At 40.3% G+C, this 23,207-nt stretch overlaps 1 protein-coding gene across 2 annotated transcripts in view; it reads left to right on the plus strand.

Moving 5' to 3' along the window:
• Potea (POTE ankyrin domain family member A) overlaps positions 1–23,207 on the plus strand; it is a 142,151-nt gene that overhangs the window by 55,560 nt on the left and 63,384 nt on the right. For both annotated transcript variants that reach the window (XM_087574848.1, XM_087574849.1), the window contains exons 8-9: positions 12,567–12,603; positions 20,298–20,370. In XM_087574848.1, the coding sequence (XP_087430974.1) occupies positions 12,567–12,603; positions 20,298–20,370 (110 nt within the window). The remainder of the gene's footprint in view (positions 1–12,566; positions 12,604–20,297; positions 20,371–23,207) is intronic.

The following is a 23,207-nucleotide window of genomic DNA, read 5'->3' on the forward strand; positions in this document are numbered from 1 at the left end:
AACACAGTTGGTATGCACTCATTGATAAGTGGATATTAGCCAAAAAGCTCAAATTACCCAAGATGCAATCCACAGACCACAGGAAGCTGAAGAAGATGACCAAAATGCAGATGCTCCCACTCCTTCTAAAAAGGGGAAAATATCCATAGGAGGGTATAGGGAAGCAAAGTTTAGAGCAGTGACTCAAGGAACGGCCATCAGAGCCTGCCCCACATGTGGCCAATGTATATATAGCCACCAAAACTAGATAAGATCGATGAAGCTAAAGAATGCATGCTGAAAGGGACTGAATATAGATCTCTCCTGAGAGACACATCCAGAGCATGCCCATTACAGAGGTCAATGCTAGCCAGCAAACCACCAAACTCTGAACAGGACCCACTTGGGGGGAATTAGAGGAAGTATTGAAAGAGTTGAAGGAGCTTGCAACCCCATAAAAACAACAATGCTAACCAACCAGATCTTCCAAGGACTAAACCACTACTGCAAGACTATTCATGGGCTGACCCAGGGCTCCAACTGCATATGTAGCAGAGAATAGCATTGTTGGGGCACCAGTGGAAGGGGAAACCCTTGGTCCTGTCAAGGTTGGACCCCCAGTGCAGGGGAATATGGGGGATGGGCAGTAAGGGGGAATGGATCGGGGAAATACCCATATGGGGGAGGGGGAGAGGAGAGGATGGGGACTTATAACAGGAAACTGGGAAGGGGAATAACTTTTAAAATGTAAGTAAAGAAATATATCTAATAACAATTAAAAAAATAAGTCACTCAAATTCTAGTAATAAACTCTCTGAAGAGATAAATCCATGTAAAATTGAAAAAAGGCTTGCAGAACGCCAGCAACCCATTGTAAAGGATGTACTTCAATCAGACTCTCTTGGAGGACAAGGAACATAAACTGTTTCAAAAAGCTGACAGTTCTTTTTTTTTTTCCTCTCTCTCTCTTTTTTATTAACTTGAGTATTTCTTATTTACATTTCGATTGTTATTCCCTTTCCTGGTTTCTGGGCCAACATCCCCCTAGCCCCTCCCCCTTCCCTCCTATATGGGTGTTCCCCTCCCCATCCTCCCCTCATTACCACCCTCCCCCCAACAATCCAGTTCACTGGGTTCAGTCTTGGCAGGACCAAGGGCTTCCCCTTCCACTGGTGCTCTTACTAGGATATTCATTGCTACCTATGAGGTCAGAGTCCAGGGTCAGTCCAGTCTTTGGGTAGTGGCTTAGTCCCTGGAAGCTCTGGTTGCTTGGCATTGTTGTTCTTATGGGGTCTCAAGCCCCTTCAAGCTCTTCCAGTTCTTTCTCTGATTCCTTCAACGGGTGGCCCGTTCTCAGTTCAGTGGTTTGCTGCTGGCATTTGCCTCTGTATTTGCTGTATTCTGGCTGTGTCTCTCAGGAGAGATCTACATCCAGTTCCTGTCAGCCTGCACTTCTTTGCTTCATCCATCCTATCTAATTGGGTGGCTGTATATGCATGGGCCACATGTGGGGCAGGCTCTGAATGGGTGTTCCTTCTGCCTCTGTTTTAATCTTTGCCTCCCTATTCCCCGCCAAGGGTATTCTTGTTCCCCTTTTAAAGAAGGAGTGAAGCATTTGCATTTTGATCATCCGTCTTGAGTTTCATGTGTTCTGTGCATCTAGGGTAATTCATAGCCACTTATCAATGAGTGCATCCCATGTGTGTTTTTCTGTGATTGGGTTACCTCACACGGGATGATATTTTCCAGTTGCCTCCATTTGCCTATGAATTTCATAAAGTCATTGTTTTTGTCTTTATGTCTTTTTCAAAATCCTCCATCATTATCAAAGGATGTGATTTTAAATCTAAATCTTTCTTTTCTGGTGTGTTTGGATATGCAGACTTTTCTTTGGTGGAAAAACTAGGCTTTGATGATGCCAAGCAGTCTTGGTTTCTGCTGCTTAGGTTCCCGTGCTTGCCTCTAGGCATTGAGTTGTCTCTGGTGTTTGCTTGTCTTGCTGTTTCTGACAGTGACTTGACCCTCCTGTAGGCCTCTGTGTCAGCACTCCTGTAGAACTGTTTTCCTGTTTTCTTTCAGCCCTTCCTGAGAACAGGTGCTCTGATTTCATGTTTGTTGGAGCTCCTGGAGACTGCCTTCCAGCTCTAGGTGTGGGCAGGAATCAAATTGTCTTGCCCCTGATTGCTCCAAGGTCCTTGCACCTAGTGGGCACAGTTGGTACTATGCAATTCCCTCTTGGGTCAGGACTGTGGGCAGAGGGTAGTCTCCTCTGACTTCTCAGGAGTATCCACACTTCTGAGGGTCCAGCTCTCTCCCCCATGGATTTGTGGCAGGGAACTGTTTGTCCAGGTCAGTTCGGTCCTGGGCGCAGAACAGAACCACAGGTATGGGTGGCTGTCTGTTCCCATATCCCTGTGTCCAGAGGCACTGTGCAGTTTCCCCTTGGACCACAGATGTGGGCAGAGATGTGCAGAGGTGGCAGTCTGTCCTGCAGTCTCAGGATGTCTGCACTCCTGGGTGGTCAGCTCTCTTCACCATGGGACTTGTGTTCTGGGAACTCCTGATGTGCTTTTGGATTCAGTTTGTGAGAATTTTATTGAGTATGCTTGCTTCAATATTCATAATCGAAATTGGTCTGAATGGTCTGAAGATTTTTTTTTTGGTTGGGTCTTTGTGTGGTTTAGGTATAAACATATTTTTGGCTTCATAGAAGGTATTTGGTAGTGTTCCTTCCATTTCTATTTCATGGAATTGTTTGGACAGTGTGAGCATTAGTCTTCTATGAAGGTCTGTTAGAATTCTGCACTAAACCCATCTGGTCCTGGGCTTTTGTTGTTGTTGTTGTTGTTGTTGTTTTTGTTCGGGGACTTTTAATAATTGCTTGTATCTCTTTAGGATTTATGGGACTGTAAATATGGTTTGTCTGATCGTGAGTTAACTTGGTACCTTTTATCAGCCTAGAAAATTGTTGATTTCATCCAGATTATATTGAAGATTGGCATTTGTAGAAGGGTCTGATGATTTTTTGAATTTCCTCAGATTCTGTTGTTATGTCTCCCTTTTCATTTCTGATTTTGTTAAATTGGGTACTCTCTCTGTGACCTCTGGTTAGTCTGGCTAAAGGTTTATCTTTCTTGTTGATTTTCTCAAAGAGCCAAGTCCTGGTTTTGTTGATTCTTTGTATAGTTCTTTTTGTCTGTACTTGGTTGATTTCAGCCCTGGGTTTAATTATTTCCTACCATCTACTCCTTGTTGGTGTATTTGCTTCTTTTTGTTCTAGAGCTGTCAGGTGAGCTGTCAAGGTGTTAGTCTATGCTCTTCCAGTTTCTTTTGGAAGGCACTGAGAGCTGTGAGTTTCCTCTTAGCACTGCTTTCATTGTGCTTTATAAGTTTTGGTACGTTGCACCTTCATTTTCATTAAATTCTAAAATGTCTTCATTCATTTCTTCCTTGACCAAGTTAGCATTGAGTAGAGTGTTGTTCAACTTCTATATGTATCTGAGCTTTCTGTTCTTTTTGTTGTTATTGAAGACCAGCCTTAGTCTGTGGTAATATGATAGGGGATTATTTGGGATTATTTCAATAACTTTGTATTTGTTGAGTCCTAGTTGTGACTAATTATATGGTCAGTTTTGGAGAAGGTACTATGAGGTGCAGAGAAAAAGGTATACTCTCATGTTTTAGGATGAAATATTCTATAGATATCTGTTAAATCCATTTTGTTCATAACTTCTGTTAGTTTCTCGTCTCTGTTTAGTTTTTGTTTCCATGATCTGTCTATTGATGAGAGTGGGATATTGAAGTCTCCCACTATTTGTGTGAGGTGCAATGCGTGCTTTGAGATTTAGTAAGGTTTCTTTTATGAATGGAGTTGCCCTTGCATTTGGAGCATAGATATTCAGGACTGAGAGTTCATCTTGGTGGATTTTTCCTTTATTTATATAAAGTGTCGTTATCTTTTTTTGAAAGCTCTTGGTTGAAAATCGATTTTATTCTATATAAGAATGGCTACTCCAGTTTGTTTCTTAGGACCATTTGCTTGGAAAATTGTTTTCTAGTCTTTTACTCTGAAGTAGTGTCTATCTTTGTCAGTGAGATGTGTTTGCTGCATGCAGCAACATGTTGGGTCCTCTTTCCATTTCCAGTCTATTTGTCTATGTCTTTTTATTGGGGAATTCAGTTCATTGATATTCAGAGATATTGAGGAGTAGTGAGTTTTGTTTCCCATTGTTTTTGTTGTAAGATGTTGAAGTATGTTTATGTGGCTCTGTTCTTTGGGGTTTGTTGCAAGATTACATTTTTGCTTTTTCTAGGGTGTACTTCCCCTCCTTGTGTTTGAGTTGTCCATGTATTATCCTTTGCAGAGATTGATTTGTGGAAGACATTGTGAAAATTTGGTTTTATCTGAGATCTTCTGGCTTTCATTGTGTCTGTTGAGTAATCTGGTGTAATTCTGATATGTCTGTCTTTATATGTTACTTGACTTTTTCTCTTACTGATTTTTATATTCTTTGTTTTGTACATTTGGTATTTTGACTATTATGTGACAAGAGGAATTTCTTTTCTGGTCCAGTCTATTTGGAGTTCTGTAGACTTCTTGTTTGTTTATGGACATCTCTTTCTTTAGGTTAGGGATGTTTTTGCCTATAATTTTGTTGAAGATATTTACTGGTCCTTTAATTTGGTAATCTTCACTTTCTTCTATACCTATTATCTTTAGGGTTGATCTTATTGTGTCCTGGATTTCCTGGATGTTTTGGGTTAGGTGGTTTTTGCATTTTGCATTTTCTTTGATGGTTTTGTCAATGTTTTCTATGGTATCTTTTGCCCCTGAGATTCTCTCTTCTATATCTTTTATTGTGTTGGTGATGCTTACACCTATGACTTCTGGTCTCTTTCCTAGGTTTTCTATCTTCTGAGTTGTCTCTCTCTTTGATTTCTTTATTGTTTCTATTTCCATTTTTAAATTCTGGATCATTTTGTTCAATTCCTTCACCTGCTTGATTGTGTTTTCCTATAATTCTTTAAGGAATTTTTGTGTTTCTTCTTTAAGGACTTCTACTTGGTTACCTCTGTTGTCCTGCATTACTTTGAGGGAGTTAATTATGTCCTTCTTAAAGTCCTTTATCATCACCATGAGATGTGAATTTAAATCCAAATCTTGATTTTCTGGTGTGTTAGGATATCATGTATTTGCTTTGGTCTGAGTACTGGGCTCTGTTGATGCCATGTAGTCTTGGTTTCTCTTGCATAGGTTCCTGAGCTTGCCTTTCACCATCTGGTTGTCTCTGGTGTTAGCTGGTCTTGCTGTCTCTGACAGAGACTTGACCCTCATATAAGCCTGTGTGTCAGACTTCTGAAGATTAATTTTGTCCCATCAGGGTGTCAGTACAGAGGGCTGTGGGCCCGGGTCAGTTCCTTGCACAGGCAGAAACTGGGAGCGTCTTGTCCTTTGTGTGTCCTGAAACTCCATTGCAGGTCCCTCAGAGCACAATTAATGGTCTTACCTCTGCTCTGATGTGTATCAGTACTCCTGGTGACTGGCTTTCAGCTCTCTCTGTTTTCTTTATATCCATCTTTAATCTATGATGGTCTGGTGGGATTTATTTCTTTTATCTTTTGAGACTTGTTTTGTGTCTGAGTATGTGTTTAGTTTTGTCAAAAGATCCATGCTGAGAAGAAGGTATATTCTTTTGAATACGGCTTTAATGTTCTGTAACTTCCTATTAAGTCTATTTGGCTTATTATGTCTGTTAGCTTCATGGTTTCTCTGTTTAGTCTTTGTTTGGATTACCTGTACATTAATGAGACTGCAGTATCAAAATCTTCAACATTCATCATGTGCCAGTCAATATATGATTTGAAATGTAGTAATGTTTCTTTCAGAAACTTTGGTGCCCTTTCATTTGTGGCATAGATTTTAAGAATATAAATGTCTTCTTGTAGGATTTTTTTCCTTTGATGAGTACATAGTACGCTTCCCCATCTTTTTTGATTAGTTTTCATTTAAAGTCTATTTCGGAAGATTATTAAAATGACTACATTAGTTAGCTACATAGATTCATCTCTTTGAATTATCTTTTCTCAACCTTTTACCCTGAGGTGATGTCTATCCCTGTTGAGTTGTGGTTTTGGATGCAACAGAAGGACAGATTCTGTTTTTGCATTTATCTGTTAATCTTTTTTTTTATATAAGGGAATTGAAACAAGTGATATTGAGAGATATCAATGATCAATGAGTGTTGATTTCTGTTATTTGTTGTTGTTGTAGGTAGTGTTGGTGGTAGTGGTGATGCTACTAGTAGAGGTGACGGTGGTATGTGTACACTTCTTTTCATTTAGTTTTGCTCATGTGAGATTATATATTCCATAATGTTCATAGGTGAAATTTACCTTCTTAGGTTGGAATTTTCCTTCTAGCACTTTCTGCTTTGTATATATTGTTTAAATTTTACTTTATCATGGGCTATCTTATATTCTCCATCTTTTGAAAGTTTTACTGGAGATAGTAGTCTGGGCTGGCCTCTGTTGTCTCAGAGAGTCTGAAGGACATCTTTTCAGGCTCTCTTGTCTTTTAGAGACTTCATTGAGAATTCAGGTACAGTTCTATGATGGTTTTTTTTATATGCTTGTCACTATTAGAATGTGTGTCACTGAGGGTATGGACTTTAAGAACCTCATCCTAACTGACTAAAAGTCAATATTCTGCTAGCAGCTTTCAGATGAAGTTGTAGAACTCTCAGCTCCTCCTGCACCATGTCTGTCTGGATGCTGCAATCTTCCTGCCATTTTGATAATGTACTGAAGAAACTTGGAACCTGTAAGCCAGCCCAATTAAGAGTTGCCTTGGTCATGATGTCTGTTCACAGCAGTAAAACCCTAACTAAGACAAATTCTAACAAATTTGCCTTATATGTTACTTCATTTTTTTTCCTTGAAGCTTATAATTTTTTTGTTGTACATGTTTAGTGTTTTGATTAATACGTGGCAAGAGGACCTTCTTTTTTTGTTTAAATCTATATGATGTTTTGTGTGCTTTTCTAACCTTTGTAGGCATCTCCTTTATATTAGGAAATTTTTCTTCCACGATTTTTGTTGAAAATATTTTCTGGGCCTTGGAGTTGGGATTTTTCTCCTTCCTCTGTTTCCATTATTCTTAAGTTTGGTTCTTTCCTAGTGTTCCAGATTTCCTGGATGTTTTGTGTCAGTAGTATTTTAGATTTAAATTTATGATTATTGTTTCCATATCGTATATTTTATCTTTAATTCCTATGGTGGTTTTAATAAGTGTGGGCCATGGGAAATGCTACTTTTAGGAGGTGTAGTTTTGTTGGAATAGATGTGGCTTGCTTGAGCAAGTATATCACTGCATAGCTTGGCTTAGAGGTCTCCTACTGCTCACATTCTGCCCAGTGGAAGAGACCCTCTTCCTGGCTGTAGAAGAGAGTCTTTTTTCTGGCTGCCTCCGTATCAAGATGTAAAACTCTGGGCTATTTCAGTATCATGTCCGCCCGAACACTATCATGCTTCCCACAATGATGATAATGGACTGAACCTCTGAAATCATAAGCCAACCCCAATTAAATGTTTGCCTTTATAAAAGTTGCCTTGGTCATGGTGTCTCTTCATAGTAATAAAACCCAAACTAAGGTGTTTGGGTTTGGGATTGGGATATTGCTGTGATAAGCCTGACCATGCTTTTGTTTGGAAGAATGTGGATTTGGGGATTTTGGATTTGGAGAGCAATGGAATGCTTCAAGTGAAGCTTAATAGGCCATCCTAGTAGAAATAAGAAGACATTGGTGCTGAGGGTATTGAACTTGGGAGGCGTGGCTCAAGAAGTTTCACAGGGAGGAATTTTGGTATGTTTCCTGTAGACCACTTTTGTCATCTTTTGGTGAAAAATGTGACTGAATTTTCCCTTTTCTGGAGAGTCTACCAGAGGATAAGGTGAAGATATTCAGATTGATTACTTTGAAAAAGGAGATCTCGAAATAGCCTAGCATTGACTCTCTCCTGTTGTGCACCCTTATGAAGAACCTTTTTTATCAGATGTATCAAACAAAAAGGAAAAATACAAAATGTACAGCTTAGTAATTAAAGGAACATGGGGAAGTGGAATGAACCTAAATCCTGTGTTCAAGGACATTAAATGTAGTTAAGGGACAAGATCCCGCACAGCTAAGCTTATTGTTTATGCTTTTGCAGTTGAAAAATGGATAGTTATGTTAGGTATTATTATGAACTAGTTATTTTTATTTGGACATAAGGAGATATGATTATGTGTCAAATTGACAAGGGATGGATTGTGATGACTATTATCAGTTGTCAACTTGACTATATTTAGAATGAGCTACAATCCAGAACTTATAATGATCTTGTGAAAATGTAAGAAAGGCTAGGTGGTATAGATGCCTTTAGTCTCAGCATTCAGGAGATGGAACATACAGATCTCTGTGTTTTGTTTTTTTTTTTTTTTCATCTTTATTAACTTGGATATTTCTTTTTTTTTGAGATGCATTAACTTTTATTTTATTTTTTATCTTTATTAACTTTATTTCTTATTTACATTTCAATTGTTATTCCCCTTCCCAGTTTCCTGGCCAACATCCCCCTAACCCCTCCCCTTCTATATGGGCATCCCTTCCCCATCCTCCCCCCATTACCACCCTCCCCACAACAATCACGTTCACTGGGGGTTCAGTCTTGGCAGGACCAAGGGCTTCCCCTTCCATTGGTGCTCTTACTAATGAATACATTGCTACCTATGAGGTTGGAGCCCAGGGTCAGTCTTTGGGTAGTGGCTTAGTCCCTGGAAGCTCTGGTTGCTTGGCATTGTTGTTCATAAGGGGTCTCGAGCCCCTTCAAGCTCTTCCAGTTCTTTCTCTGATTCCTTCAACGGGGGTCCTGTTCTCAGTTCAGTGGTTTGCTGCTGGCATTTGCCTATGTATTTGCTGTATTCTGGCTGTGTCTCTCAGGAGAGATCTACATCTGGTTCCTGTCGGCCTGCACTTCTTTGCTTCATCCATCCTATCTAATTGGGTGGCTGTATATGCATGGGCCACATGTGGGGCAGGCTCTGAATGGGTGTTCCTTCTGCCTCTGTTTTAATCTTTGCCTCCCTATTCCCTGCGAAGGGTATTCTTGTTCCCCTTTTAAAGAAGGAGTGAAGCATTTGCATTTTGATCATCCGTCTTGAGTTTCATGTGTTCTGTGCATCTAGGGTAATTCAAGCATTTGGGCTAATAGCCACTTATCAATGAGTGCATCCCATGTGTGTTTTTCTGTGATTGGGTTACCTCACTCAGGATGATATTTTCCAGTTGCCTCCATTTGCCTATGAATTTCATAAAGTCATTGTTTTGATAGCTGAGTAGTATTCCATTGCATAGATGTTCCACATTTTCTGTATCCATTCCTCTGTTGAAGGGCCTCTGGGTTCTTTCCAGCTTCTGGCTATTATAAATAAGGCTGCTATGAACATAGTGAAGCATGTGTCTTTGTTATATGTTGGGGCATCTTTTGGATATGTGCCCAAGAGAGGTATAGCTGGGTCCTCAGGTAGTTCAATGTCCAATTTTCTGAGGAACCTCCAGACTGATTTCCAGAATGGTTATACCAGTCTGCAATCCCACCAACAATGGAGGAGTGTTCCTCTTTCTCCACATTCTCGCCAGCATTTGCTGTCACCTGAGTTTTTGATCTTAGCCATTCTCACTGGTTTGAGGTGAAATCTCAGTGTTGTTTTGATTTGCATTTCCCTTATGACTAAAGATGTTGAACATTTTTTAGGTGTTTCTCAGCTATTCGGCATTCCTCAGCTGTGAATTCTTTGTTTAGCTCTGAACCCCATTTTTAATAGGGTTATTTTTCTCCCTGCAGTCTAAGTTCTTGAGTTCTTTGTATATTTTGGATATAAGCCCAGATCTCTGTGTTCAAAGTCACTTTATAGAGCAAGTTCTAGGATAGACAAGAAGAGGCAGTGAGGGATGTCATAGATCAAAGAAGCCATGTTCCAGCCTCAGTAAGCAGCAGAACTTGGCAGCTTCAGCCACATGCCTCCAGCTTTAGAGCCAAGAATAGTAGGGGTTATTGGGACAATTGATGCTGTTAGCTGGAATTGAGAAATTAGCTGTGATTAAGAACAGAGCAGCATTACTGAGGTGAAGTCTTCTGGGAAGTGTTTTCTGAGAGCACAAAGAAGCAGTGTTCTAGAGATCAGCATCATGCTAGCAGCTGGACTTGGTAATATCATCCTTGATAAGAATCATCCTGGTGGTACTGGTTTTGGCAACATAAAGGGGACCTGGTGAACAGCTGAAGCTTAAGACTGTGAGAGATCAGGAAAGATCATTGACAGAGGTACAGCCTCGGTTGCAGTTGACAGCACAGGACTGAAGTGGTCATCCAAAGAAATTGAGAATGCACCATAAAGAGAGCCTTTAGCAGCCTATTGATGAATCCTAGTTTTAGTGAAAGACACCAGTGTATTGGAGATGCCAGTACCATGGCAACAGTGGGCTTGAATCAACTAGAGTCTAGAGTGTTACAAAGGAAACAGCTGAAGATGTGACTGAAGCCCTTTCAGGATCCCTGATCATGTGTGTCTCCCTGACATGAACATGACATGACAAATAACTGTAAAATTCAAGTTGCCTTGGATACCCTAAGATGCTAGAGCTGTGGGATACCTGCTGAGGAAAGCTGATAACAGGAAGCTTAAACAGTCCAAGAGAACAAAGTCTGTTGCGGTCAGCAAAAGTGAAAGAAGTTGGAGATCTGAAGAGTGCTTTGACATCAGACATGGAGATGTAGAATTTGGAATTTACCCAGCTGGTGTTCTGTCTTGTTTTGGTTCGATATTTCCTCATTATGACATTTGGGAGGGGTAATGCATATTTTGTGTTATTGGAAGTATGTGGTCTGCTTTTGATTTTGAAATTATAGGGCATTGCTCTTAAGAGATTATCTGAATCTCAGAAGAGACTTTGAACTTTGGACTTTTAAGCATTTTTTGAGACTATGATAGACTATGGGGACTTCTGAAATTGAACTAAATGTATTTTGCACTTTGTTACATCTAGGTATGGCTCCCATAGACTTATGTGTTTGGACAAGGCTAAAGGATGCAGGGAGTGGAATGCGGTTGTTTGAATATGCTTAGTCCATGGGGAGGCACTATTAGGACAGGTGGCCTTGTTGGAACAGGTATGACCTTGTGGAAGGAAGTATGTCACTGTGTAGGTGGACTTTAAAGTTTTCTAGTGCCCAAGTTCTGCACAGTGTGGAAGAAATCCTCTCCATGGCTGCCTACAGAAGATTGTCACCTACTGGCTGCCTTCATATCAAGTACTAGGCTCCCCTAGTACTGTTTTTCTGGACACAGTCAGCTCCCAATTAAGTGTTTGCCTCGGTCATGGTGCCTCTTCACAGCAATTAAACCCAAATTAAGACATTGCCTTGGATAACCCAATGAGATTCTCTGTTTCATCTTTTGTATTCTCGTGGCGAGGTTCTTGTTGGAATCCCTACAATTTTCATTTCCAGAATTCCATTATTTTGTATTTTTTTATTGCTTCTATTTCCATGTTGAGATATTGAATAATTTTGTTTGCTTCTGTCAATTGTTTTGTCCACCTATCCTGGGTTTTAAGGGATTTATTCATTTCCTCCAATTGTTTTTATTTTCCCGGATTTCTTTAAGGAGTTTATTGATTTTTCTCTTTAAGGACCTCTATCATCTTCATATATTTGTCTTTATCTTGTGCTTCAGCTATATTGGAATATTCACTGCCTGCAGTGATAGGAATAATGGTTTCTAGTGAATGCATTTGTCCTGGCTGTTATTGATTATGTTCCTACACTGCCATCTAGGCATAGTGGGGTTGGGATGACTCTAGACTTATGTGCTGATTTCTGGGGTTGTATTTGCAGGGTGGGTGCTTTGTTCTTTGATTTCTATTTGTTGTCCAGAGTTTTGGAGAGTATGATGGTTGTGTGTTGCTTGTTTTACTGGACTACTTAGCTGGTGTGTTCACAGGGAATGGCTGCTGCTGTTGGAGGCTGGGGTGGAATGATGAACTAGGAAGGGAAGACTGGGAGCGGGGGATGTTCTGTGGGACCCATAGGAGATAAGGGAAAGGAGGAGTGTAGTACGCAGCTGGTAATCTAGGAACGAGACTGAATGAATGGGTCTATGAGGAGAGAGAGAGAGAGAGAAAGAGAGAGAGAGAGAGAGAGAGAGAGTCAGAGAGAGACAGAGAGATAGACAGAAATACAGAGACAGACAGAGACAGAGAGAGCTGAGAAGTTTTGCGGGCAGCCTACTTGTTTTTCTGGTAAGTGTGGTTTGTGTTTGAACAGAAGGTGCAGGCTGTTCACAACAATTAATGTGGGTAGGGAGGTAAGGAGTAGATAGATGATCTATGAAATCTACAGGAGATATAGACAGGAGTGGAAGGGAGACCACAGCAGATATTCTATTATAACACTAGGGATGAGACTTAGATTAAATTTGGGGAGAGATCAGAAAAGTTCTTTAGATAGCCTACATGGTTGTTATAAAATACATTTTCATTTACTTTTAGAAGTGGATAACAATATGGAAGAGAAGTCTTTATCCAGGTAAGTCTATATAATTTAAAAATAAATGATGAAATTGGTAAGTCCAAAGTAAGAAAGTATTATTGTTGAGTGTACTTTGACATAGGCACAATACTATGTGCTCAATGCTTGCTTATAGTAACCATGGCCAGTTTGCAAAATATCTATTTTTTTAATTTTATTTTTGCTTATCCACACTTTACATCTCACTCACTTCCCCGCTCCTGGTCACCCCACCCACAATCCTTCCCCACTTAGTTCCCCCTCCACACCCTGGTACTTCAAATCTCTGTGAGGCTAGGTACTTCCTATCTCAGGGGGGCCAGGCAAAGCAGTCCAGCTAGTAGAACATACCACATATACAGGCAACAGCTTTTGGGATGCCCCCCAAAAAGCTGCACATCTGCTACATATGAGCAGTGAGGCCTAGGTCTAGCCTATGTATATTCTTTGGTTGGTAGTTCAAACACTGAGTGCCCCAACAGTCCAGGCTAGTTGACTCTATTGGTCTTCCTGTGGCATTCCTATCCCCTTTGGGGTCTGCAATCCTTCCTCCTATTCTTCCATAAGAGTTCTTAAGCTCCATCCACTGTTTGGTGTCTGCATCTGTCTGAACCAGCTGCTGGGTGGATCCTCTCAGAGGACAACTTGCTTCTGTCTCATCCAGGATACCATATGTTCAATATCAATGTTCTTATAACCTCTATAGAACCAATTAGATAACTGTTTTCCCAAGAGCTTGAATTTGTGAAATTTTCATTTGTGAAAACTTAAGCATTAATTTTCTTTTGTAGACAGATTAAAAACATCTACAGTTTCAGGATTTAAAGACTCTTAGAAATGTAGCAAAATGCCTGTTAGTGCTTCTTGTGTTTAACCTCTGTTATGGTTTGTGTATGCTCAGTCACACCTTTAGAAGGTATGGCCCTGTTGGAGTATTTGTGGCCCTGTTGCAGGAGGTGTGGCACAGTGGGCATGGACTTTAAGACCCTCATCCTAGCAGCCTGGAAGTCAGTATTCTGCTAGCAGCCTTCAGATAAAGACATAGAACTCTTAGTTCCTCCTGCACCATGCCTATCTGGGTGCTGCCATGTTCCTGCCTTGGTAATGAACTGAACTTCTGAACCTGTAAGTCAGCCTCAATTAAATGTTGTCCTTATAAAAGTTATGTTGATCATTATGTCTGTCCACAGCAGTAAAACCCTAACTTAGAAAGAAGTTGGTACCAGGAACTAGGGTATTGCTGTGATAGGCCTGAACATGCTTTTGTTTGGAAGAATGTGGATTTAGGGACTTTGGATTTTGAAAGCAGTGGAATGTTTTAAATGGGGGCTTAAATCCCAGCATGAATATTAAAAACTTTGTTACTAACAGTGATTTAAATTGTGTGGATCTTGTTTCAGTGGAGAATTTCAATATGTGACCTAGAGACTGTTTTTGTGATATTTTGGTAAAGAATGTGGCTAATTTTTGCCCTTGTCTGAAGAGTTTCCCTGAGGCTAAGGTGAAGACTAAGATTAATTGAATTGACAAAAGAAGTCTTAAAACAGCCTGGTGTAAATTCTGTTGTGTGATTACTAAAGTTTACTCTTATGAAGAGCATTTTAATGAAAAGCAAGATGAGGTAGGAAAAATATAAATTATGTGTTTCAAGTATTAAAAGGCACCAGGAAGGAAATGGAGCTGAATCTTGTGTTCAAGGATATTAAATTGAATTGAGGGAATAGTGACCTTGGGGTAAGATCCTACCCAACTAAGCATAGATTCAGGCATGGTGGTATACACCTTTAATCCTAGGAGATAAAGCCAAACAGATCTCTGAGTTCAAAGACAGCCTGAGACAGAGCAAGTTCTAGGTGAAGAAAAGCTTCAATCCAGGCATGGTGGTACACACCTTTTATCTCAGGAGACAGGCATGCAGATACATGAGTTCAAGATCAATCTACAGAGCAAGATCCAGGACAGCCACATTTAAGCAGTGAAGGAGTTGGAAAAGAACGAAGCTAGTGATAGTGTAATTAGAAAAAAGGTGCCAAGTTCCACCTCCTGCAAATAGCAGAACTTGGCAGCTTTAGCCATATGGCGCTGCTTTAGAGTCAAGAGGAGAAAGAGACTACTGGGACGATTGATGTTGGGTAGCTGGAACTAAGAAATTAGCAGTGATTAAGAAGAGACCAGCATCACTGAGGTGAAATTTTCTGGGAAGTCTATTCTGAAAGCACATAGAAGCTGTGTTCCAGAGATAGTCAAGGTTGTACCTTGTGCTGCAGCTGTACTTGGCGATGTGTAAAAGTCACCCAGGTGGTACTATTTTTTAAGGCATGAAGGAGTCATGAAGAGCAGCTGAGACCATGAAGAGACCATGGAAGGCCATTGGTGAAGGTGTAGCCCCAGTTGCAGTTGACAACCCAGGACTGAAGGAGTCATGCAAAGGATTTGAGGCATGGCACCATGAAGAGATCCTGTGAGAGGCTACTGGCGAAGCCTAGGTGCAGCAGAAGTGTATTGGAGATGCCAGTACCATGGGATGATCATCAAGGACAGCAGCAGCTATGGAGTTGATCAAGTGCTACAGAGGGCAGAGCTGGAGAAATGAAGCCAGCCCTTCAGAGGAGCTCAGAAGATAATGTGTGGATCCCAGACACTGAAACAAGAAGTTGTAATATTGAAGTTGCCTTGGAGACCTCAAGATGTTTGAGATGCCAGATCCATGGGCTATCTGCTAAGGAAAGTTGCTAAGAGGGATTGGAACCAGACCAGCAGAAAGAAGTTTGTTGCAGTCAACAAAGATAAAAATGGAGTTGGAGATCCAGAGCACTTTGACATCAGACATGGAGATGCAGAGTTTGGAGTTTCCCCAGTGGTTTTTCTGTCTTGATTTGGGGATTACAGTTAAGTGATTTGATAAATCTCTGAAAAGACCTTGAACTTTGAACTTGTAATATTGTTGAGACTGCTATCGACTATGGGAATTCTGGAAGTTGAACTAAATGTATTTTTCATATGCTATATTTAGTTGAATAAGACTATGGAGGCCAGGGTGTGGAATGTGATGGTTTGTATATGCTCAGTCCAGGGAGTGGCACTATTAGAAGGTGTGGCCCTGTTGTAGTATTTGTGGCCCGGTTGGAGTAGGTGTATCACTGTGGGTGTGGGCTTTAGAACTCTCATCCTAGCTGCCTGGAAGTCAGTATTCTGCTAACAGATTTCAGATTAAGGCTCCTACTTCAACATGCCTGCCTGGATGCTGCCATGTTTCTGCCTTGGTGATAATGAAATGTTGTCCTTATAAGAGTTGTATTTATCATAGTGTCTGTTCACAGTAGTGAAATCCTAATCAAGACAACTTTCTTGTGTTTAATTGTTCTATTGGGGGTCCTGAAGTTCAAACACATGAATGAAACTTATGTCAAACACAGTATGTGTCAGAAATGGAATTTGTACTCTAGCTCTAGTTGTAAAGGAAATAGTACCTTATTTATTCACAGGTATGTGGATATTTAGTAATAAAATAGAAAAGCACAAGTAGCAAGGCACATGGAAGAGGGTGAGTGTGGACATAGTAAGTTAATCTAGTAAAGGATGTTGAGAAGGAATTTGTGAATAGTGGGGATTAAAGAACATTAGTTTGGGCAGAAGTGAGAGTCTTAGAGAAGTGATAACAACAACAGAGTATACGACAGATTTGACAGTGAAAATAATAAAATTCAGATCTAGAGATACTAAAAGTATTGCGAAATTCTTTTTTTTTTTTTTTTCGGAGCTGGGGACTGAACCCAGGGCCTTGCGCTTGCTAGGCAAGCGCTCTACCACTGAGCTAAATCCCCAACCCCCGCGAAATTCTTAAAACAAAAAATTGAAGACTACGGAAAATGCTGTTGCTGTTTAGACTGACCAACTGGAAGACCTGAAAATATCAAAGTGTCTCTTGAAAGTACCAGTTTGGGGCTGAGGAGAGAAACCCTTTAATGAAATGAGTTGCTATAGACAGAGGGTACTGAGTTTGATCTCAGCATACAAATAAAAACACAGGCATAATTGCATATGGTTGTTTCTATCCATCACTGAGAAGGCTGTGTTATAGTTATCTCTTATGGCTTGCCAAAAAACCAACCTAGAAGAGTTGATTTGTCAATTCAACACCCCTTCATATTAAAAGTCTTGGAAAGATCAGGAATTCAAGGCCCATACCTAAACATAGTAAAACCAATATACAGCAAACCAGTAGTGGCCCACATCAAACTAAATGGAGAGAAACTTGAAGCAATGCCACTAAAATCAGGTACTAGACAAGGCTGGCCACTCTCTCCCTACTTATTCAATATAGCACTCAAAGTCCTAGCCAGAGCAATCAGACAACAAAAGGAGGTCAAAGGTATACAAAATGGAAAAGAAGAAGTGAAAATATCACTATTTGCAGATGATATGGTAGTATACTTAAGTGACCCCAAAAGTTCCACTAGAGAACAACTAAGCCTGATAAACACATTCAGCAAAGTGGCTGGGTATATAATTAATTCAAACAAAACAGTAGCCTTCCTCTAATCAAAGGATAAACAGGTTGAAAAAGAAATTAGGGAAATGACACCCTTCACAACAGTCACAAATGACATAAAATACCTCGGTGGACTCTAACCAAACAAGTGAAAGATTTGTATGGCAAGAACTTTCAGTCTCTAAAGAGAGAAATTGAAGATCTCAGAAGATGGAAAGACCTTCCATACTTATGGATTGGCAGGATTAATATAATAAAAATGGCCATTTTGTCAAAAGCAATCTACAGACTCAATGCAATCCCCGTCAAAATTCCAACTTAATTCTTTGTAGAGTTAGAGCAATTTGCAAATTCATTTGGAATAACAAAAAACCCAGGATAGTGAAAACTTTCTTCAACAATAAAAGAAATTCTGAGGGAATCACCATCTCTGATCTCAAGCAGTATTACAAAGCAATAGTGATAAAAAGCTGTGTGGTATTGGTACAGAGACCGGCAAGTAGAGCAATGGAATAGAATTGAAGATGCCAGAAATGAACTCACATACCTATGGTCACTTGATCTTTGACAAAGGAGCTAAAAGCATCCAGTGGGAAAAAACATAGCATTTTCAACAAAAGTGCTGGTTCAACTGGAGGTCAGCATGTAGAAGAATGCAAATCGACACATGCTTATTATCCTGTACAAAGCTTAAGTCCAGGTGGATAAGGGACCTCCACATCAAACCAGATACACTCAAACTAATAGATGAAAAAGTGGGGAAGAATCTTGATCACATGGGCATTGGGAAAAGTTGCTGAAAAAAAAACACCAAAGTCTTATTCTTTAAGATCAAGAATTAACAAATGGGATCTCATAAAACTGCAAAGCTTCTGTAAGGCTAAGGACACTGTCAATATAACAAAACAGCAACCAACAGATTGAGAAAAGATCTTTACCAATCCTACATCTGATAGAGGGCTAATCTTGAATATATACAAAGAACTCAAGAAGTTAGACTCCAGAGAGCTAAATAACCCTATTAACAATGGGGTACATAGCTAAACAAAGATTTCTCAGTTGAGGAATATTGAGTGGCTGAGAAGCACCTAAAGAAACATTCAACATTCTTAGTCATCAGGAAAATGCAAATCAAAACAACCCTGATATTCTACCTTACCCCAGTGAGAATGGCTAAGATCAAAAACTCAGGTAATAACAGATGCTGGCAAGGATGTGGAAAAAGAGGAACACTCCTCCATTGTTGGTGGGTTGCAAGCTGGTACAACCATTCTGGAAATCAGTCTGGAGGTTCCTCAGAAAATTGGACATAGTACTTACTACCTGAGGACCCAGCTATACCACTCCTGGACATATACCCAAATGATGCTCCAACAGACAACAAAGACACATGCTCCACTCTATTCATAGCAGCCTTATTTACAATAGCCAGAAGCTGGAAAGAACCCAGATGCCCTTCAACAGAGGAATGGATACAGAAAATGTGTTACATTTACACAATGCAGTACTACTCAGCTATCAAAAACGATGACTTCATGAAATTCATAGGCAAATGGAATGAAATGGAAAATGTCATCCTGAGTGAGGTAACCCAGTCACAAAACAACACACATGGAATGCATTCACTGATAAATGGATATTGGTCCAAAAGTTCAAATTACCCAGCATACAATCCACAGACCACATGCACCTCAAGAAGTGCGGATGCTTCAGTCCTTCTTAAAAGGGGTAACACAAATATTTATAGGAAGGGATATGGAGACAATGTTTGGAGCAGAGATTGAGGAATGGCTATTTAGAACCTACCGCAACTTGGGATTCAGCATATATATATCTCCACCAAATCTAGTGCATGCTGACTGGAGGCTGATATATCTGTCTCCTGAGAGGCTCAGGCAGAACATGACAAATACAGAGGTGAATGCTAGCAGCAAACTATTGAACTGAGAACAGGGTCCCCATTGGAGAAGTTAGAGAAAGGATTGAAGGAGCTGAAGGGGCTTGCAACACCATAAGAACAACAATACCAACCAACCAGAGCTCCTATGGACTAAACCACTACTCAAAGAGAACACATGGACAGACCCATGGCTCCAGCTGCATATGTAACAGAGAATGGCCTTGCTGGGCACCAGTGGGAGGAGAAGCCCTTGGTTTTTCCAAGGCTGGAGCCCCCCCCCCCCCAGTGTAGGGGAATGTTGGTGGGGAGGCGGGAAGTGGGATGGTTGGGGAGGGGAACACCCTTATAGAAGAAGGGAAGGGAGAAGGGATGGGGCTTATAGAGGGGAAACTGGGAAAGGGAATAACATTTGAAATGTAATTAAAAAATTCCAGTAAAAAGAACACACACACACACACACACACACACACACACACACACACACACACACACACCACCCACCCATATATCTATACACATGTGCATCCTCCCCCTATCCCCAAAGGTGTTAAGGTAATTTGAACCCCTTACAGAGATCTCTATAGCAGATATGCTTGTGGTATTTTATATTCCTTTATCAATTTACATAAATAAGGCACTTAATCTTACTGAGATGTAGACAGTAGACAGGACATGCAGAGATGGGTTTTCAGCCAGAGTTAGCCATTGGAGCAGACGTAGCCAATATTCTACCTTGTTTTAAGCAATGGATTAATTTCAGTTCAGGTAGCAGACATATGTACTTGTTAAGAAAATTATCGGTTCAACTTTAAGACAGATAATTTATACAGGCAAAAGTCAATACATCGGCTCTCTTTCTGTGTATGTGTATTGCATATGTTGCATATATTTGTGTGCACGCTTGGAGGTAAGAGGAGGATATTGGTGTCTTGTTCTATCAATCTACCTTATCTAAGGTGTCTCATTGAACCTGGAGCTTTACTTGAAGTCAACAAGTCCCCATGATACCCCTGTCTGTGCCACCCACAGTACTGGGGTTACAAGAGCATGCCCAAGTATTTATGCATATGTTGAACATCTAAACTCAGGTTGTTGTGTATGGGCAGCAAGCACTCTTATTTTCTGAACCATTTCTGAAGATTAGGAACTAGTCTTTCTTGAATGTTTTACACATTGAGATAAGCTAAACAAAGACAACCAAAAGTTTTAAAACACCTGCTGACTTTGAATTATATAAATGCAGAAATGTCACTCAATATATAGGTAATAGATATTTCATGAGAATTGTTCAAATGATCAAACTATGTTTTTATTCTAAAGGCTCCCTGACAAACCTGACCCTGATATTCCTGGGCCTACAACAGAGAACAATGACAGTATTTCCATTATAAAGGTAAATACTAGTTTGTGAAGTTTATTTTCTTACAAATTTTGTTAAAATTAGAGTAGTCTGCCTATCTCAGTTTTGGAAAGATGGTCAGAGAAAACCATTTTTTAGATGTGGACCTTTCTATATATTCTATAAATTCGAAGTGAGCTGTAAGTTCTTGTAGCTAGTGGTACCTAAGTAAGAGAACGGCCTGTAAATACACAGTGAGTGGAGATTGAGTATAGTTCTTCAGCAAAAGATATCTCTGATATTTTACCAAGGGTGGTTGCAGAAATAAATCCACATTAGAGGGAATATAGTTTAATGACTCCAGTTATTTTAATGATTTACCATCAGCATAAAGGCAGTTAGGTGTTTTCTTTCTCAGACACTCATATTTCAGTATCACACATGAGAGCATCACTTCTGTTCCCATCTTTACACCTGTATGGAGAATAACAGAAATTATGGAAATTTAGCTATATGTAATTTCCTTTTTTCTAGTTTTTTAAATTTTTTATTAGATATATTTCTTTACTTACACTTCAAGTGTTATTCCCCTTCCTGATTTTCTGTACATAAGCCCCCATTCCTCCCCCTCCCCCTCCCCCATGCTGGTATTCCCCCTATATATCCCCCTTATTGCATCCTCCATATTCCCCTGCACTAGGGGTCCAACATTGGCAGGACCAAGGGCTTCCCCTTCCACTGGTGCCCCAACAAGGCTATTCTCTGCTACATATGCAGTTGGAGCCCTGGGTCAGTCCATGTATGGTCTTTCAGTAGTGGTTTAGTCCCTGGAGCTCTGGTTGGTTGGCATTGTTGTTTTTATGGGGTTGCAAGCTCCTTCACCTATTTCAATACTTCCTCTAATTCCCCCCAAATGGGGTCCTATTTTAAGTTTGGTGGTTTGCTGCTAGCATTGACCTCTGTAATGGACATGCTCTGGATGATCTCAGGAGAGATCTCTATCTGGTTCTGTTCAGCATGCATTTTCTAGCTTCATCAATCTTTTCCACTTAGCACTGATTTCATTGTGCCCCACACGTTTCATGCCTTAATTATCATTACATTCTAAACAGTCTTTAATTTCTTTATTTCTTCCTTGATAAAGTTATCACTGAGTAGATAAAATTTTGTTCAGTTTCCATGTGTATGTGGGCTTTCTCTCAGTTTTGTTGTTATTGAAGACCAGTCTCCTTAGTCTAAGGTGACCTGATAGAATGTATTGGATTATTTCAATCTTCTTGTATCTGTTGAGGTCTGTTTTGTGACCTATTGTGTGGTGAATTTTGGAGAAGTTACCATGAGGTGCTGAGATAAAGTTATATTCTTTTGTTTTAGGATGAAATGTTCCATAGATATCTCTTAAATCCATGTGGTTCATAACTTCTGCTAGTTTCACTGTGTTTCTGTTTAGTTTCTCTTTCCATAATCTGTTCACTGATGAGAGTGGGGTGTTGAAGTCTGGTTTGTAGTTTAGTAAAGTTTCTTTATGAATGTGGGTACCCTTGCATTTGGAGCATAGATTTTCAGAATAGAAGGTACATTGTGGTGGATTTTTCCCTTGATGAGCATGAAGTGTCCTTTCTTATCTTTTGTTGATAACTTTTGGTTGAAAGTGGATTTTATTTGATATTACAACCAGTATTCCATCTTGTTTCTTAGTACCATTTGCTTGGAACCTTTTATCCCAGACTTTTATTTTGAGGAAGTGTCTGTCTTTGTCACTGAGGTGCAGTTCCTATATGCAACAAAATGCTGTCTCTTGTTTCTATATCCAGGCTATTAGTCTATGTCTTTTTTTTTTTTTTTTATTAACTTGAGTATTTCTTATATACATTTCGAGTGTTATTCCCTTTCCCGGTTTCCGGGCAAACATCCCCCTCCCCCCTCCCCTTCCTTATGGGTGTTCCCCTCCCAACCCTCCCCCCATTGCCGCCCTCCCCCCAACAGTCTAGTTCACTGGGGGTTCAGTCTTAGCAGGACCCAGGGCTTCCCCTTCCACTGGTGCTCTTACTAGGATATTCATTGCTACCTATGGGGTCAGAGTCCAGGGTCAGTCCATGTATAGTCTTTAGGTAGTGGCTTAGTCCCTGGAAGCTCTGGTTGCTTGACATTGTTGTACTTTTGGGGTCTCGAGCCCCTTCAAGCTCTTCCAGTTCTTTCTCTGATTCCTTCAATAGGGGACCTATTCTCAGTTCAGTGGTTTGCTGCTGGCATTCGCCTCTATATTTGCTGTATTCTGGCTGTGTCTCTCAGGAGTGATCTACATCCGGCTCCTGTCGGTCTGCACTTCTTTGCTTCATCCATCTTGTCTAATTGGGTGGCTGTATATGTATGGGCCACATGTGGGGCAGGCTCTGAATGGGTGTTCCTTCAGTCTCTGTTTTAATCTTTGCCTCTCCCTTCCCTGCCAAGGGTATTCTTTTTCCTCATTTAAAGAAGGAGTGAAGCATTCACATTTTGATCATCCGTCTTGAGTTTCGTTTGTTCTAGGGATCTAGGGTAATTCAAGCATTTGGGCTAATAGCCACTTATCAATGAGTGCATACCATGTATGTCTTTCTGTGATTGGGTTAGCTCACTCAGGATGATATTTTCCAGTTCCAACCATTTGCCTACGAATTTCATAAACTCGTTGTTTTTGATAGCTGAGTAATATTCCATTGTGTAGATGTACTACATTTTCTGTATCCATTCCTCTGTTGAAGGGCATCTGGGTTCTTTCCATTTTCTGGCTATTATAAATAAGGCTGCGATGAACATAGTGGAGCACGTGTCTCTTTTATATGTTGAGGCATCTTTTGGGTATATGCCCAAGAGAGGTATAGCTGGATCATCAGGCAGTTCAATGTCCA

Source organism: Rattus norvegicus, chromosome 10, assembly GCF_021556685.1.
Source record: "Rattus norvegicus strain SHRSP/BbbUtx chromosome 10, alternate assembly SHRSP_T2T, whole genome shotgun sequence".
In the NCBI taxonomy this organism is placed as follows: Eukaryota; Metazoa; Chordata; class Mammalia; order Rodentia; family Muridae; genus Rattus; species Rattus norvegicus.